The following is a 14,912-nucleotide window of genomic DNA, read 5'->3' on the forward strand; positions in this document are numbered from 1 at the left end:
AAAACCATATAACTTAAATTTTTACTTATTTTGGTAATACTCTTTAAGTATTTTGATTAATTTTACCCTTGTTTCCTTGGCTTTGTTTCTAACCCAAGAAAAAAATTTAACTATAATTATTTTTAAAAATAGTTATTAAAAATGAGATCAAATTCTTCTTTTTACTAATTATTTTTTAAAATAATAAAAAAATTATCCTTAATTTCTTGTTGGTCAAATGGACCGCCTCAAGCCACCACCCCATAGGTTAGTGAAAATTGCGGCTCCTCTCGTTCCGAAACCACTAAACTCCATTGACGGTGGACGGAACCACCAAGACCTCCGAGGACTGATGGAACAGTGCTGACAAAAAGCCTCACCCTCTCGTTTCTTGGCGATGACGACGGTGAGGAGAGAAGGCTAAATGTTTATGAGATTACCTTTATACCCTTATCTATTTAAAACATATAAAAAGGAAAAAATAAAAATAAAAAAACAATTTTTTGGGTTAAAGTCTAATATTTGAGAAATGGATTCTTTTTCTTTCTCACCAATACACAAGTGTTGGGACACTTCAATTCCTAATATTTCCTCTCTGTTAATAGTATTTGTATCAGTTACACGGAGAAAATAATCATCCATTGGAGCAGGTCCTGGGTGACACGTTCGAGCTTTTTGTTGTTCCTCTTTCGGTAGCTTCTGATTTCCAGGACGACCACACCAAATCTGTAAGTGTCGACCTTCTCTGAGAGCAGGCGATGGATTGCGTATTCCACTGCTGCGTATCCTCTGTAATAGTGGAGCATTTGGAAGCTAGTGAACTGTGAAGAAGAAGTTGAAAGAGAAATTGAACCGTGTTGTGATTACAAAATTCCGGCGAAAAGTGTTGCTAACTCGTCGAAGAGATAGTTACTGGTTTGATACCTGGATGAATGATACAGACATGGAATTCCTCGTGGAGGTACTCGAGTCCTCGAGCTATGCCCACGAGCCATTGCTGGCTTCTCAACTGATACTTTCTTCCAGTTTCTCTGAGGACTGATAGAAATTGACTCGGAGCCTTTCAATTTTTCAATGATTTTCCTGTAATTGTATCTTTAATGATTTTTCATAGTGAAGAACGCACCATGTACACATCTCGAAAGCCCCCCAGTTTGTTTTTTTCAGAAAAATTATTGGTGGCAGATTTCAGGTCTTTGTAGTGGAAATTTACGGGGCCGCGGAGCTCTGTAGCCCCTAAAATGTCAACTGAGAGTGGATTAGATTGCAGAAACAGAGAAGTTAATGCATGTAATTTCCATTTTGAAATGTTCAGAAAGCAAAAAAAAAGTTCAATGTGGATTCTGAAAGAAAATTCAATAGCAAAAAGGAAGATAAACATAGGAAGGAAGAACAGCAAGACGAGAAGTAGAAGAAACCCCTACAACTCCTCCTATAACGGTGGATCTTCTTACTCGATCCTCCTAGAGAGACGAATTTCCAGTTCAGTACTCAAAATCCAAATTCCATGTTTTCCCTCGATTTTGCAGTTTGGTGAGTAATTCTAGCTTGAAGAATCCTACCTCTGTGCAAGAAAGGCGACAGATTGATTGTCCGATTGGCCCCAAAGAAAACTGTGTTGGAATACCTCAAAAAGGCAGTCGGCTTCGGCCGCCCTCCCTTTTGTCTCTGACATGCACCTCAAATATTGTTGTAAGCAACCTTCAAGCAATCTTGCAGCTGCTTCGTATCACCATCTCCGCGCACTTGCGCCATGGCGTACACGCTGTCCTTCCCCGCCGTCGCGAAATACCCATTAATCCTCGACAACACTGCCACCACATTTGAAGCTGCCGGTCTCCTTCACCGTCTAGTTGCCCCACAATCCCTGGTTCCTCGACAGCGTCGTCTGGTCGAAGATGTCGCTGCTCTCGTACCTGAGGGAGCAACCGTCGTAGATGACACGTGCCGAAAAAAACACTAACAAATTTAATTTTTATAAGATAGTTTTATTTAAGTTTTCCATTAATAAGTTAAGATATATTTTAACTTGCCTTAATTAATAAATAATCTAAAATAAATTATTTTTTATTAAATTGAATATAAAAATAAAATACTCAAACACTTTTTACTTTTATAATATCAAAATGCGCAATCAAATTATTACTTTTACATTATCTAAATTATCATTCTTAAAGTAGTCACTAAATATTGTTAGAGCTAGGTGGTTCCGGTCCACATGGGTTAGGTTACGTCTGCCCCTGGTCCACGTGGGTTAGGTACTTGGCTTTCCGTACTTAACAGACCATTTTTTTGGGTAGTATTGGCTAAGCGTTTGACATGGTATCAGAGTTGGGTACCATGTTCGAATACTGACGGAACCGGTAGGGAACGGGAACGGTGGGTCTTTAGAGCTAGGTGGTTCTGATCCACTTGGGTTAAGTTCCGTCTGCCCCCAGTCCACATAGGTGAGGTATTTTCGTAGTTAACAAACCGATCTTTTGGATAGTATTGGGTAGACATTTGATAAATATAATATTAACAATAAGAAATTTATATAAATAAAAAATAGGATATTTTATTATATAATTTTTTTTAGATAGTTACATAAACAACCGGTGTATAATAAGAACAACATAAACAATGATATGAAAAAAAAATTATTACACAAAATGAGAAATTATATAGCTTCTATACACCATTCTCACTCCTGCCAACTTTAGGCCAATAGCTTATAGAATATTTATAGGGAAACCAAAGCAGGTAACAGATATACACCAAAAACCCCATAAAGAATGCCATTCTCACTCCTACCAGCTTTGGATCAACAGTTTATAGATGTTTATAGGGAGACCACAACAGGCAATATATATACACCATAACCACATAAATAATGAAATGACATCAAATATATCCCATCAAATGAAAAAACTACATAGCTTTTATATAACATTCTCACTCCTTCCAGCCTTGCCATCCGACCTCTTCCTCTCACACCTATAAACTTAATAAAAACAGTGAGCAATTTCACTAAGCCTGCATCCACAACAACTTTCCTCCAAATAAACTACTTAATGCCCCTCCATATTCTAAGATAAATTAATTGCTACAATTACAGTGGGAACCAGAGAAGTCCAATCTGATGGCTCAAATAAGAATAGGACCTATATGCACAGGTAATCATCTCATCTCTCCTTCTGAAGCTTCTCTTCAAAACAAAGCAGTTCAGGTTATTCAAATCCTTTTGTAAATTGTAGTAGGGAATCAATCATGAGAGGGAAGTACAAGAACATGCACTCACAAAATAAGTTCCTATTTCTACATGTATGTCTCCCATTCAAGATGGTTCCTTGCCCGTCCAACTGTTGCTCGGTTATTTCACTTGTATTATGAGCAAGAAGTGTACAACAATTCATACCCTTTTTTCTATTTCTCAGTATTGATAAATAGATGACTTCTATAATAGGGAAAAGTAATTTGATTCTTTTTGTGCCTATGAAAATTGAATTGCATAAAAATGATCACCTGAACATTAAGTTTCTCTACAGTACAGAAGGGACACATAAAAAAGCTTCGTGCACACAAAAATTTCACTAGAACGAAAACAAAAGGCAAATGCCCATCCGACCATCATTGCACACTTAGACCATTTCACCCCAATGATGGTCGGATGGTCAAATAAAACACTAATTTAATGAAGAAAAAAACATTCAGGTTTAATCATACCTTCTGAAATTTGGGGAAAACCGAAGCCGAAGGGTGAAATCGATGCCTAATCGAAGTAGAAATTAAAAAATCGATGCCCAAATGTCAAAATCGAAGAAAATTGAAACCGAAATAGGGGAAATCGCAAGAAATCATAAGGTATTTTGGGGGAAAAGAAAATAGTGAGAGGGAGAAGGGAGTGAGATGTCGAAAGGGAGAAGAGAGGGAATAACAGCAAGACGAGAAGTAGAAGAAACCCGGCTTCCCCTACAACTCCTTCTATAACGGTAGATCTTCTTACTCGATCCTCCTAGAGAGACGAATTTCCAGTTCAGTACTCAAAATCCAAATTCCATGTTTTCCCTCGATTTTGCAGTTTGATGAGTAATTCTAGTTTGAAGAATCCTACCTCTGTGCAAGAAAGGCGACAAATCGATTGTCCGGTTGGCCCCAAAGAAAACTGTGTTGGAATACCTCAAAAAGGCAGTCGGCTTCCTCCGCCCTCCCTTTTGTCTCTGGCATGCACCTCAAATATTGTTGTAAGCAACCTTTAAGCAATCTTGCAGCCGCTCTGTATCAGCGTCTCCGCGCACTTGCTCCATGGCGTACACGTTCTCCTTCCTCGCCGCCACGAAATACCCATTAATCCTCATCGACGCTGCAACCACATTTGAAGTTGCCGATCTCCTGCGGCATCTAGTTGCCCCACAACCCCTGGTTCCCCGGAAGCATCGTCTAGTCGAAGATGTCGCTGCTCTCGTAACTGAGGGAGCAGTCGTCGTAGATGACACCCGCCGAAAAAAAACACTAAAGGTTTTATTTTTTATAAGATAGTTTTATTTAAGTTTTCCATTATTAAGTTAAGATATATTTTAACTTGCCTTAATTAATAAATAATTTAAAATAAATTATTTTTTAATAAATTAAATATAAAAATAAAATACTTAAACACTTTTTACTTTTATAATATCCAAATGCTCAATCAAATTGTTACTTTTACAGTATCTAAATTATCACTTTTAAAGTAGTCACTAAATATTGTTTGAGCTAGGTGGTTCCGGTCCACTTGGGTAAGGTTACGTCCGCCCTTGGTCCACGTGGGTTAGGTACTTGGCTTTCTGCACTTAACAGACCATTTTTTTGGGTAGTATTGGCTAAGCGTTTGACATGGTATCAGAGTTGGGCACCATGTTCGCGTTGGAATCCCGATGGAACCGATAGGGAACGGGAACGGTGGGTGTTTAAAGCTAGGTGGTTCCGATCCACTTGGGTTAAGTTCCGTCCGTCCCTGGTCCACATAGATTAGGTATTTCAGCAGTTAACAGACCGGTCTTTTGGATAATATTGGCTCGGCATTTGATATATATAATATTAACAATAAGGAATTTATATAAATAAAAAATTTGATATTTTATTATATAAAATTATTTTAGATAATTACATAAACAACCGGTGTATAATAGGAACAACATAAACAATGATATGAAAAAAAAATTATTACACAAAACGAGAAATTATATAGCTTCTATGCACCATTCTCACTCCTACCAGCTTTTGATCAACAGTTTATAGATGTTAATAGGGAGACCACAACAAGCAATATATATACACCATAACCACATAAATAATGAAATGACATCAAATGTATCCCATAAAATGAAAAAACTACATAGCTTTTATATAACATTCTCACTCCTTCCAGCCTTGCGATCCGACCTCTTCCTCTCACACCTATAAACTTAATAAAAACAGTGAGCAATTTCACTAAGCATGCATCCACAACAACTTTCCTCCAAATAAACTACTTAATGCCCCTCCATATTCTAAGATAAATTAATTGGTACAATTGAAGTGGGAACCAGAGAAGTCCAATCTGAAGGCTCAAATAAGAAAAGGACCTATATGCACACGTAATGATCTCATCTCTCCTTCTGGAGCTTCTCTTCAAAACAAAGCAGTTCATGTTCTTTAGATCCTTTTGTAAATTGTAGTAGGGAATCAATCATGAGAGGGAAGTATAAGAACATGCACTCACAAAATCAGTTCTTATTTCTACATGTATGTCTCCCATTCAAGATGGTTCCTTGCCCGTCCAACTGCTAGTCGGTTACTTCACGTGTATTATGAGCAAGAAGTGTACAACAATTCATACCCTTTTTTCTGTTTCTCAGTATTGATAAATAGATGACTTCTATAATAGGGAAAAGTAATTTGATTCTTTTGGTGCCTATGAAAATTGAATTGCATAACAATGATCACCTAGACATTAAGTAAATTTCTCTACAGTACAGAAGGGACACATAAAAAAGTTTCGTGCACACAAAAATTTCACTAGAACGAAAACAAAAGGCAAATGCCCATCCGTCCATCATTGTATACTTAGACCATTTCACCCCAATGATGGTCGGATGGTCAAATAAAACACTAATTTAATGAAAAAAATTAGGGTTTAGTCATACTTTCTGAAATTTGGGGAAAAACGAAGCCGAAGGGTGAAACCGATGCCGAATGGGGAAATCGATGCCTAATCGAAGTAGAAATTAAGAAATCAAAGCCCAAATGTCAAAATTAAAGAAAATTGAAACCGAAATTGGGGAAATCGCAAGAAATCAGAAGGTATTTTGGGGAAAAGAGAATAGCGAGAGGGAGAAGGGAGTGACATGTCAAAAGGGAGAAGAGAGAGAGAAGAGAGAGAAGAAATGGAGGTCCAGAGGGATAAGAGAGAGAGAGAGAGAAGTGAGAGAGAAGTGAGAGAGAAAAATGGAGAGCGAGTCCGAGACAAGAGAGGGAGGCACGGAGACGAGAGGGAGTGGGAGAGAGAGTGCGAGTCCCAAAGAAGATAGAGAGACGGAGGCCGAAGACGAGAATCCGAGGGAAGAGAGGCAGTAGCGACGTCGGGGGCACAGGGAGATGAGAGAGGGAGTGCGGGAGAGAGGAAGACAAAAAGGAAAATGAGGACGCGCGAGAGAGGGGGGTGCGAGGAGAGAGAGGGGCAAAGGGAGCGTCGTGCATCCTTCATCTCAAAGAAGATCAAATATGACCTTCTCTGAGATGAAGGATTTTAAACCGTGGAGATGAAGGACCGCTTTATTCAAAATTTTATCATGTAATGACGTGGCAGAATACGTGTCAACTATACTGACATGGCAGACGGACGTGTTAATCTACAGTATTGCATTAATGACGTAGCGAGGCATAAACAGTCAAAGCTTACGTGTCGCCTTTGATTGTCCACATGTACAGTGGACCGATCAAAGTTCTGTAGTTTTGCAAATAAGTTGGAATTGTCGTTGTTTTCATAAATAAATTTTTTTAAATCGGTATCTTGGTAAAATTCCCGTAATTTTGGTAGAAGGAGAACGAGTAGAGGTGGGAGAGACATTAGTTGAGGCAGAAGACGACCACCCAGTACAAGTGGAACTGTCTCCTCGAGCTACCCATTACTCGCTTCAACTTCAGACATGTTCGGCCTTGAAGCTGCTTTCTCGGTAGTGCAGGGCGGAGCTATTTCTATCACGTTCTTCATCTCTTCTTCCTGGTACTCCTTCTTGTCCAGAACCCCAGAACCAGCCAGCTCCGGATGGTGCAATTGGTGCTTCACAAGTGAAATATTGTACTGGAAATATTGTTTAAGTTTATCTTATTGATGATCTGGTCGGTTAGAGCTGGGTAAATTTTGGACGCGAATGTCTTTTCCTGTTTTTCAACTTAGAGATTCATGGCGGAAAAACGGTTTTAATGTATCTGTTACCTTATCATTGTTTAAGATCCATAGTGAAAATCTGTTTAATAAGTAACCATTTTGCCAGCTCTCTTGGAAACTTCCGAATGGTTTCCTAAGTGAAGAGAGTTTCCTAATTAATTCCAACTGTTCTTCACTCTCAGTATAAACTGCTCGTCGCCCCTCCCTCGCTACTATCACACTGCACTCACTCATGGCTGCCCTCAGAAATCGCCCCAATCTCAAGCTTCATCTTCCTCTCCCCCTCCCCGCCTTCCCTTCTCTCCCGCCACTCCCCCCCACCTTTAACCCTTCCCCCCATATTACCTCCTTCGCCGACCTCGAAACTCTCTCTGTTCTCGGCTACGGCACTGGCGGCACTGTCTACAAGGTCCGCCATAGGGTCACCTCTGCTCTTTATGCCCTCAAGATGATTCAGCTCAGCTCCAGCTCCGACGACTTCCACCGTCGTCAGATATCTTGCGAGATGGAAATCCTTTCCCTCGTCGACTCTCCTCACGTCGTAGGTTGCCACGGCATCTTTAAAAAAGACCCCAACTCTCCTGACCTTGATGTTGCCTTCGTCTTGGAGCACATGGACGTTGGCTCCCTCGACTCGCTCCTCCGCCAGAGTGGGACGGGTAACTTCTCCGAAGACATCATCGCCAAAGTCGCTAGCCATGTCCTCCGTGGCCTCAGCTATCTCCACGGCCACAAGATCGTCCATCGCGACATTAAGCCCGCCAATCTGCTCGTCAACAGCAAGATGGAGGTTAAGATAGCGGATTTCGGCGTGAGTAAGATCGTGAATGATGGAGGCCTCAGGAGGTGCAGCTCATACGTCGGCACCCACGGGTACATGAGCCCCGAAAGGTTCGACCCTGGCTCGCACGGCGGGTGCTACGACGGTTTCGCCGGCGATGTTTGGAGCTTGGGCATCACCTTGTGGGAGCTCTACGTCGGCTATTTTCCGCTCCTTCCGTCAGGGCAGAGGCCCGACTGGGCGACTCTGATGTATGCCATTTGCTTCGGCGAGATTCCAGACTTCCCGGACAGCGCCTCCCACCAGTTCCGGGATTTCTTAAGCTGTTGTTTGCATAAAGATTGGAGCCAACGGGCTACCGTCTCCGATCTCCTTTCGCACCCTTTCGTCACCGGAGAACCACCTGCAGCCCAAGTTCACTGATTCGCCGTCTACTTCCTGCCGAAAATTTCGACGGATCTAACTTAGAATCCTTCTGTTCGCAATTTAGAATCCTTCTGTTCGCAATTTTGCATGTGTATATTACTTTTTATCTTTGATATTCTTGCCGATACAAAATGAATTAAGTAAACCGGTGTCCTTGAGCAATGCCCACGATTACATCGAATCTCTGTTTCCAGTTGAGAGTTCCACTTCCGTCACCTGAGAAGATGATCATAAGTTCAGAACATCACGAGCACATGAATCATGAAACAGAGTAGAAGAGGTGGGAATACCAAATAAGATTTTTTCGAGGCTTTTGTTGCCCACGAATTCGTAAACTATGTGGAGTTCTGGGCCTTTGCTGCACCATCCGAGGAGACGAACCAGGTTTCGGTGCCAAATGCGGCTCACAAGATCCAGTTCCTTCTCGATACACGCCTTCACTCTATGATCCTGAGTGATCGCAAGCTTCTGCACAGCTACTCTCTTCCCATTTTTTAGAAGACCCTGATAGAATTCGAAACAGAGCATCATTTTCGATGCGTTCCCACTTTCCAGTAATCATTTCAATACTCATTGAGATTAACGTACCATGTATACGTTTCCGGAGCCTCCTTCTAGTTTGTTTTTCTCGGAAAAATTCTTGGTGGCAGATTTTAGGTCCTTGTGGCGGAAATTTACAATTCCGTCTTGCTCTGTCGCCCATGAAAAAATAGTTAAATTACAGAAGCAGAGAAGTTGATAGATGTAATATCCAGTTAGGAACCTCAAAACCACGGAAAAAAGTGCAGTTTCAGAATAGTCAGAAGGATACCTCTCTCATACTGCAATCTCCCCAAAGACGAACAGGGCATCCCAAGGTGCGGACTTCTCTCGTCGTGACAAGGATAAGTATAAAAACAAGTAAGAAAAAGCTGACTCCCCCTACCAGACCACCGATAATGCCGTTCTTCTTACTTGATCTTCCTACAGAGACGAATTTGAAGTTCAGTCTTCGGAACCAAAATCCCATTCTTTTCCTGTATTCACACTTCGGTCAATAAATCAATCTCGAAGAATCCTGACCTCTGCGTTTGAAAGCTGCGAGATCGATCGTCTGGTAGGCCCCGAAGAATCACGTTTTGGAGTATCTCAAAAAGCAGCCGGCGTCGAACGCTCTCCCTTGTGTCGCCGGCAGGCACACCTGGATATTACCATACGCGACCTTCAAGCAATACCCGCAGCCGCTTTGGTTTACCGTCTCTGCGCACAGTGCCACCCCGTACGCACCATCCCTCCTCGCCGCCGCCAAATACCCATTCATCTTAGGCGTCTCCGCCACCAAATCCTCCAGCAATCCCCGAGCGGAGGCGTTGAAGCCGCCGGTCTCCGGCGCCGTCACGTTACCGCACAGTTCCACATCCCCAGCCAGCGTCGTCTGGTCGAAGAACCTGTCGCTCTCGTACTTGAGAAAGCAGCCGTCGTAGACAACACGCGTGCCGTGGGCCGTGGAGCAGTTGCGGAGTTCGGTGATGGCAGCAGAGAAACATGAGAGGCAGTCGGCAACGGAGAGATATTCCCGGCACTGGAAGAGAGCATAGATGTGCTCGAGGCTCGCGCGCGCTCTGCTGTCGCGAAGTGGGAGGAAGATAAGACGGCGCGGCGGAGATCGGAGAAGGTAGCTTTGAGATTGGAAGAGAAATTGTACGGGTTCGTGACGCTGTGCTGGCTGCAGACTTTGTTGAGAAGATTTATCCGGGGATCTGATGAAACTCCAGAGGAGAACGCGAAGCAGGAGGAGAAGAAGACTTCTGGGTCTCTGAATTTGGTCTCCATGTAAACAGAGCAAATGAGGATTCAGGATCAGAGTCAACTGATCGAGCTATAACAACAATGGGTATAAGACTTGACTCTCGAATTATAATAATATTAAAATTAAAATCAACACGTTATTCTTAAAATCAATAATATTTTCAAATAATCCTTATTTTTAAGTGTTCTATTGCCAAAATTGACAATTATATATTACATTATAACTAATCATATAACTTAAATATTTACTTACTTTGGTAATACTCTCAAGTATTTTGAATAAATTTACCCTTGTTTCCTTAAGGGTTTGTTTCAAACCCAAGAAATTTTTTTAATTATAATTGTTTTTTAAAATAATTATTAAAAATAGATCAAATTCTTTTTTTCACTAATTATTTTTTTAAATAATAATAGTAAAAATATTATCCTAAGTTTCTAGTTGGTCAAATGGACCGCCTCAAGCTAGGAGGTATCGGTTCTCCCTTCACCCCATAGGTTAGTGAAAATTGCGGCTCCTCACATTCCGAAACCACTAAACTCAGTTGACGGTGGACGAAACCACCAAGACCTCCAGGGACTGATGGAACAGTCCTGATAGAGAGCCTCACCCTCTCTTTTCTCGGCGATGACGACGGTGAGGAAAGAGGGCTAAACGTTTATTAGATTACCTTTATACCCTTATCTATTTAGAACATATAAAAAGGAAAAAATAAAAATAAAAAAACAATTTTTTGGGTTAAAGTCTAATATTTGAGAAATGGATTATTTTTCTTTCTCACAAATACACACGTGTTGGGACACTTCTATTCCTAATATTTTCTCTCTGTTACACAGAGAAAATAATCATCCATTGGAGCAGGTATTGGGTGACACGTTCGAGCTTTTTGTTGTTCCTCTTTCGGTCGCTTATGATTTCCAGGACGACCCCACCAATTTTGTAAGTGTCGACCTTCTCTGAGAGCAGGCGGTGGATTGTGTATTCCACTGCTGCGTATCCTCTGTCACAGTGGAGCATTTGGAAGGTAGTGAACTGTGAAGAAGAAGTTGAACGAGAAGTTGACCTGTGTTGTGATTACAAAATTCCGGAGAAAAGTGTTGCTAACTCGTCGAGGAGATAGTTACTGGCTTGATACCTGGATGAATGATACATACATGGAATTCCTCGTGGAGGTACTCGAGTCCTCGAGCTATGCCCATGAGCGATTGTTGGCTTCTCGACTGCTACTTTCTTCCCGTTTTTCAGAAGACTGATAGAAATCGACTCGGAGCCTTTCAAATTTCCAATGATTTTCCTGTAATTGTATCTTTAATGATTTTTCAGAGTGAATAACGCACCATGTACACATCTTGAAAGCCTCCGAGTTTGTTTTTTTCGGAAAAGTTATTGGTGGCAGATTACAGGTCTTTGTAGTGGAAATTTATGGGGCCGGGGAGCTCTGTCGCCCCTAATATGTCAACTGAGAGTGGATTAGATTGTAGAAACAGAGAAGTTAATGCATGTAATTTCCAATTTGGAATGTTCAAAAACACAGAAAACAAAAAAAAAGTTCAGTGTGGTTTCTGAAAGAATATTCAATGGCAAAAAAGAAGATAAGCATAGGAAGGAAGAACATCAAGACCAGAAGTAGATGAAACCCGGCTCCCACTACAACTCCTCCTATAATGGCGGATCTTCATACTAGATCTTACTAGAGAGACGAATTTCCAGTTCAGTACTCAAAATCCAAATTCCATTTTTTCCCTCAATTTTACAGTTTGATGAGTAATTCTAGCTTGAAGAATCCTACCTCTGTGCAAGAAAGGCGACAGATCGATTGTCCGGTTGGCCCCAAAGAAAACCGTGTTGGAATACCTCAAAAAGGCAGTCGGCTTCGGCCGCCCTCCCTTTTGTCTCTGGCATGCACCTCAAATATTGTTGTAAGCAACCTTCAAGAAATCCTGCAGCCGCTCCGTATCACCGTCTCCTACGCTCTCTTGTTGCCTCACAGCCCCTGGTTCCCCGGCAGCGTCGTCTGGTCGAAGATGGCGTTGTTCTCGTACCTGAGGGAGCAGCCATCGTAGATGACACGCGCCAAAAAAAACACTAACAGATTTAATTTTTTTAAGATATTTTTATTTAAGTTTTCCATTAATAAGTTAAGACATATTTTAACTTGTCTTAATTAATAAATAATCTAAAATAAATTATTTTTTATTAAATTAAATATAAAAATAAAATACTTAAACACTTTTTACTTTTATAATATCCAAATGCTCAATCAAATTGTTAATTTTACATTATCTAAATTATCACTCTTAAAGAAGTCACTAAATATTGTTAGAGCTAGGCGGTTCCGGTCCACTTGGGTTAGGTTACGTCCGCCCCTAGTCCACTTGGGTTAGGTACTTGACTTTCCGCACTTAAGAGACTTTTTTTGGGTAGTATTGGCTAAGCATTTGACATGGTATCAGAGCTGGGCACCATGTTCCGCGTTCGAATCCCGACGGAACCGATAGGGAATGGGAACGGTGGGTGTTTAAAGCTAGCTGGTTCCGATCCACTTGGGTTAAGTTCCGTCCGCTCCTGGTCCACATAGGTTAGGTATTTCTGCACTTAACAGACCGGTCTTTTGGATAATATTGGCTAGGCGTTTGATAAATATAATATTAACAATAAAGAATTTATATAAATAAAAAATAGTATATTTTATTATATAAAATTATTTTAGATAGTTACATAAACAACCGGTGTATGATAGGAACAACATAAACAATGATATGAAAAAAAAATATTACACACAGTGAGAAATTATATAGTTTCTATACACCATTCTCACTCCTACCAGCTTTAGGCCAATAGCTTATAGAGTGTTTATAGGGAAACCAAAGCAGGTAACAGATATACACCAAAACCCCATAAAAAATGCCATTCTCACTCCTACCAGCTTTGGATCAACAGTTTATAGGTGTTTATAGGGAGACCAGTCTAGGGGTGGCATTGAGCAGAGCCGAGCCGAGCCCGAACCTGCCTATGTTTGAGCCGAGATTCGAGCCGAGCCTCGTCTCGAGCCTAAAATTGTTATTGAGCTCGAGCTCGAGCCTCAACATATATTTAAAACTTTTCAAAAAATATATATCAAATAAAATGTATATAAAATTATGCATACATTTTACATAAAATTGGGCATAACTTATATATATAATATGTGTATAAGATTGGGCATAACCTCTACTTAAAATTGAGCATAATCTATATATATAATACTTGTATAAAATTCGGCATGACTTCTACTTAAAATTGGGCATAATCAATATACATAATACCTGCATAAACACTCCATAAACATTCCATAAACACTTCATGAAATTGTTTATACACTCCATAAAATAATCTAAACACTCCGTACACTGCATAACATTATAAATAAACTCCATACATTAATCAAACACAACAAAATTAAATAAAATATCACTATCAATTTACAATCACCCAAATAAAAACTATAAATCCGTTAAATAAAATCCTATTACTATTACAGACTTACTAGAAAATTACAAGAAATTTTTTAAATTTTTCTTAGGAAAGTTAAATGGACCTCTTATTGCCTTTTCTAAGGAAATAAATAAAAATTAATAATTAATCTAATATATTATTATACTTATCGATAAATTTTTAATCACATCAAATGTCAAACACAAAATTGCTATGAAAGTTGCCTCATGCTCAAAGTATTATATCATCAACTGTCAAATACTTATTCAAAAAATTTCTATATGGTTTTCTAACCCATCTTGGCAAGAAAATCTTACTTGGAAAATTATATGATTTTTTTAAAAAAATTTATAATTAGAAAAATATTTTGAAAAAATATGAGGCACTAATGGTCCCTATATTTCTATTAAAAATGTTTTTTCAACATTTATTGAAAAAACCACTAATAGTCTCTAAAAACGTATTTCTACTAAAATATCTTTTCAATTTATTTAAGAGCCATGAGGTAGGGACAAAGAGCTTTTTTTTTCCTTGTTTATGATCTCGCACGTAGGGGTGGCTTTGAATAAATTATATATAAAATTATGTATAAATTTTTAAAAAAATATAATGATAGGGGAGGCTCAGGATTGAATTTCAATAATGGATTAAAATGCACCAATATTATTCTTTTTTACTCCAATTGTTGTCTAGCTTATTTTGTAATTTTTTAATCTGGCCATAATTTATTATGGCCTCCTTAGTGCCCCTAGATAAAAATTTATATTCTAGGAAAAACTAAAAATATTTTTCCTATGATACATCCAAAAAAAAACTTTAAATAAAATCTAATTACTATTAGTGACTTATTAGAAAATTACATGAAATATTTTAAAATTTTCTTAGGAAAGTTAAATGGACCTTTTATTGTCTCTTATAGGGAAATAAATAAAAATTAATAATCAATCTAATATATTATTATACTTATCGATAAATTTTTAATTAAATAAAATATAAAACACAAAATTGCAAAGAAAATTGCTTCATGGTAAAAGTATTACAGCATCAACTGTTAAATACTTATTCAAAAAATTTTCTAT

At 39.3% G+C, this 14,912-nt stretch overlaps 1 protein-coding gene and 1 pseudogene across 1 annotated transcript; one reads left to right on the forward strand and one right to left on the reverse strand.

Moving 5' to 3' along the window:
• Positions 1–596: 596 nt before the first annotated feature.
• Positions 597–10,385, reverse strand: LOC137939364 (cysteine-rich receptor-like protein kinase 2; annotated as a pseudogene).
• On the forward strand, positions 7,599–8,570 carry LOC137938694 (mitogen-activated protein kinase kinase 9-like). Its single transcript, XM_068783694.1, has one exon. It carries the CDS (start codon positions 7,599–7,601, stop codon positions 8,568–8,570), a length of 972 nt encoding a protein of 323 aa, XP_068639795.1.
• Positions 10,386–14,912: the final 4,527 nt, after the last annotated feature.

This window comes from Aristolochia californica, unplaced genomic scaffold (assembly GCF_029961685.1).
Source record: "Aristolochia californica isolate CCGP_79_NKW_82.1479 unplaced genomic scaffold, dmAriCali1.0.hap1 SCAF_8, whole genome shotgun sequence".
Classification (NCBI taxonomy): Eukaryota; Viridiplantae; Streptophyta; class Magnoliopsida; order Piperales; family Aristolochiaceae; genus Aristolochia; species Aristolochia californica.

Excerpts from the sequence above, each read along its gene's own strand:
- LOC137938694 (XM_068783694.1), top strand. The coding sequence starts at position 7,599 with ATGGCTGCCCTCAGAAATCGCCCCAATCTCAAGCTTCATCTTCCTCTC.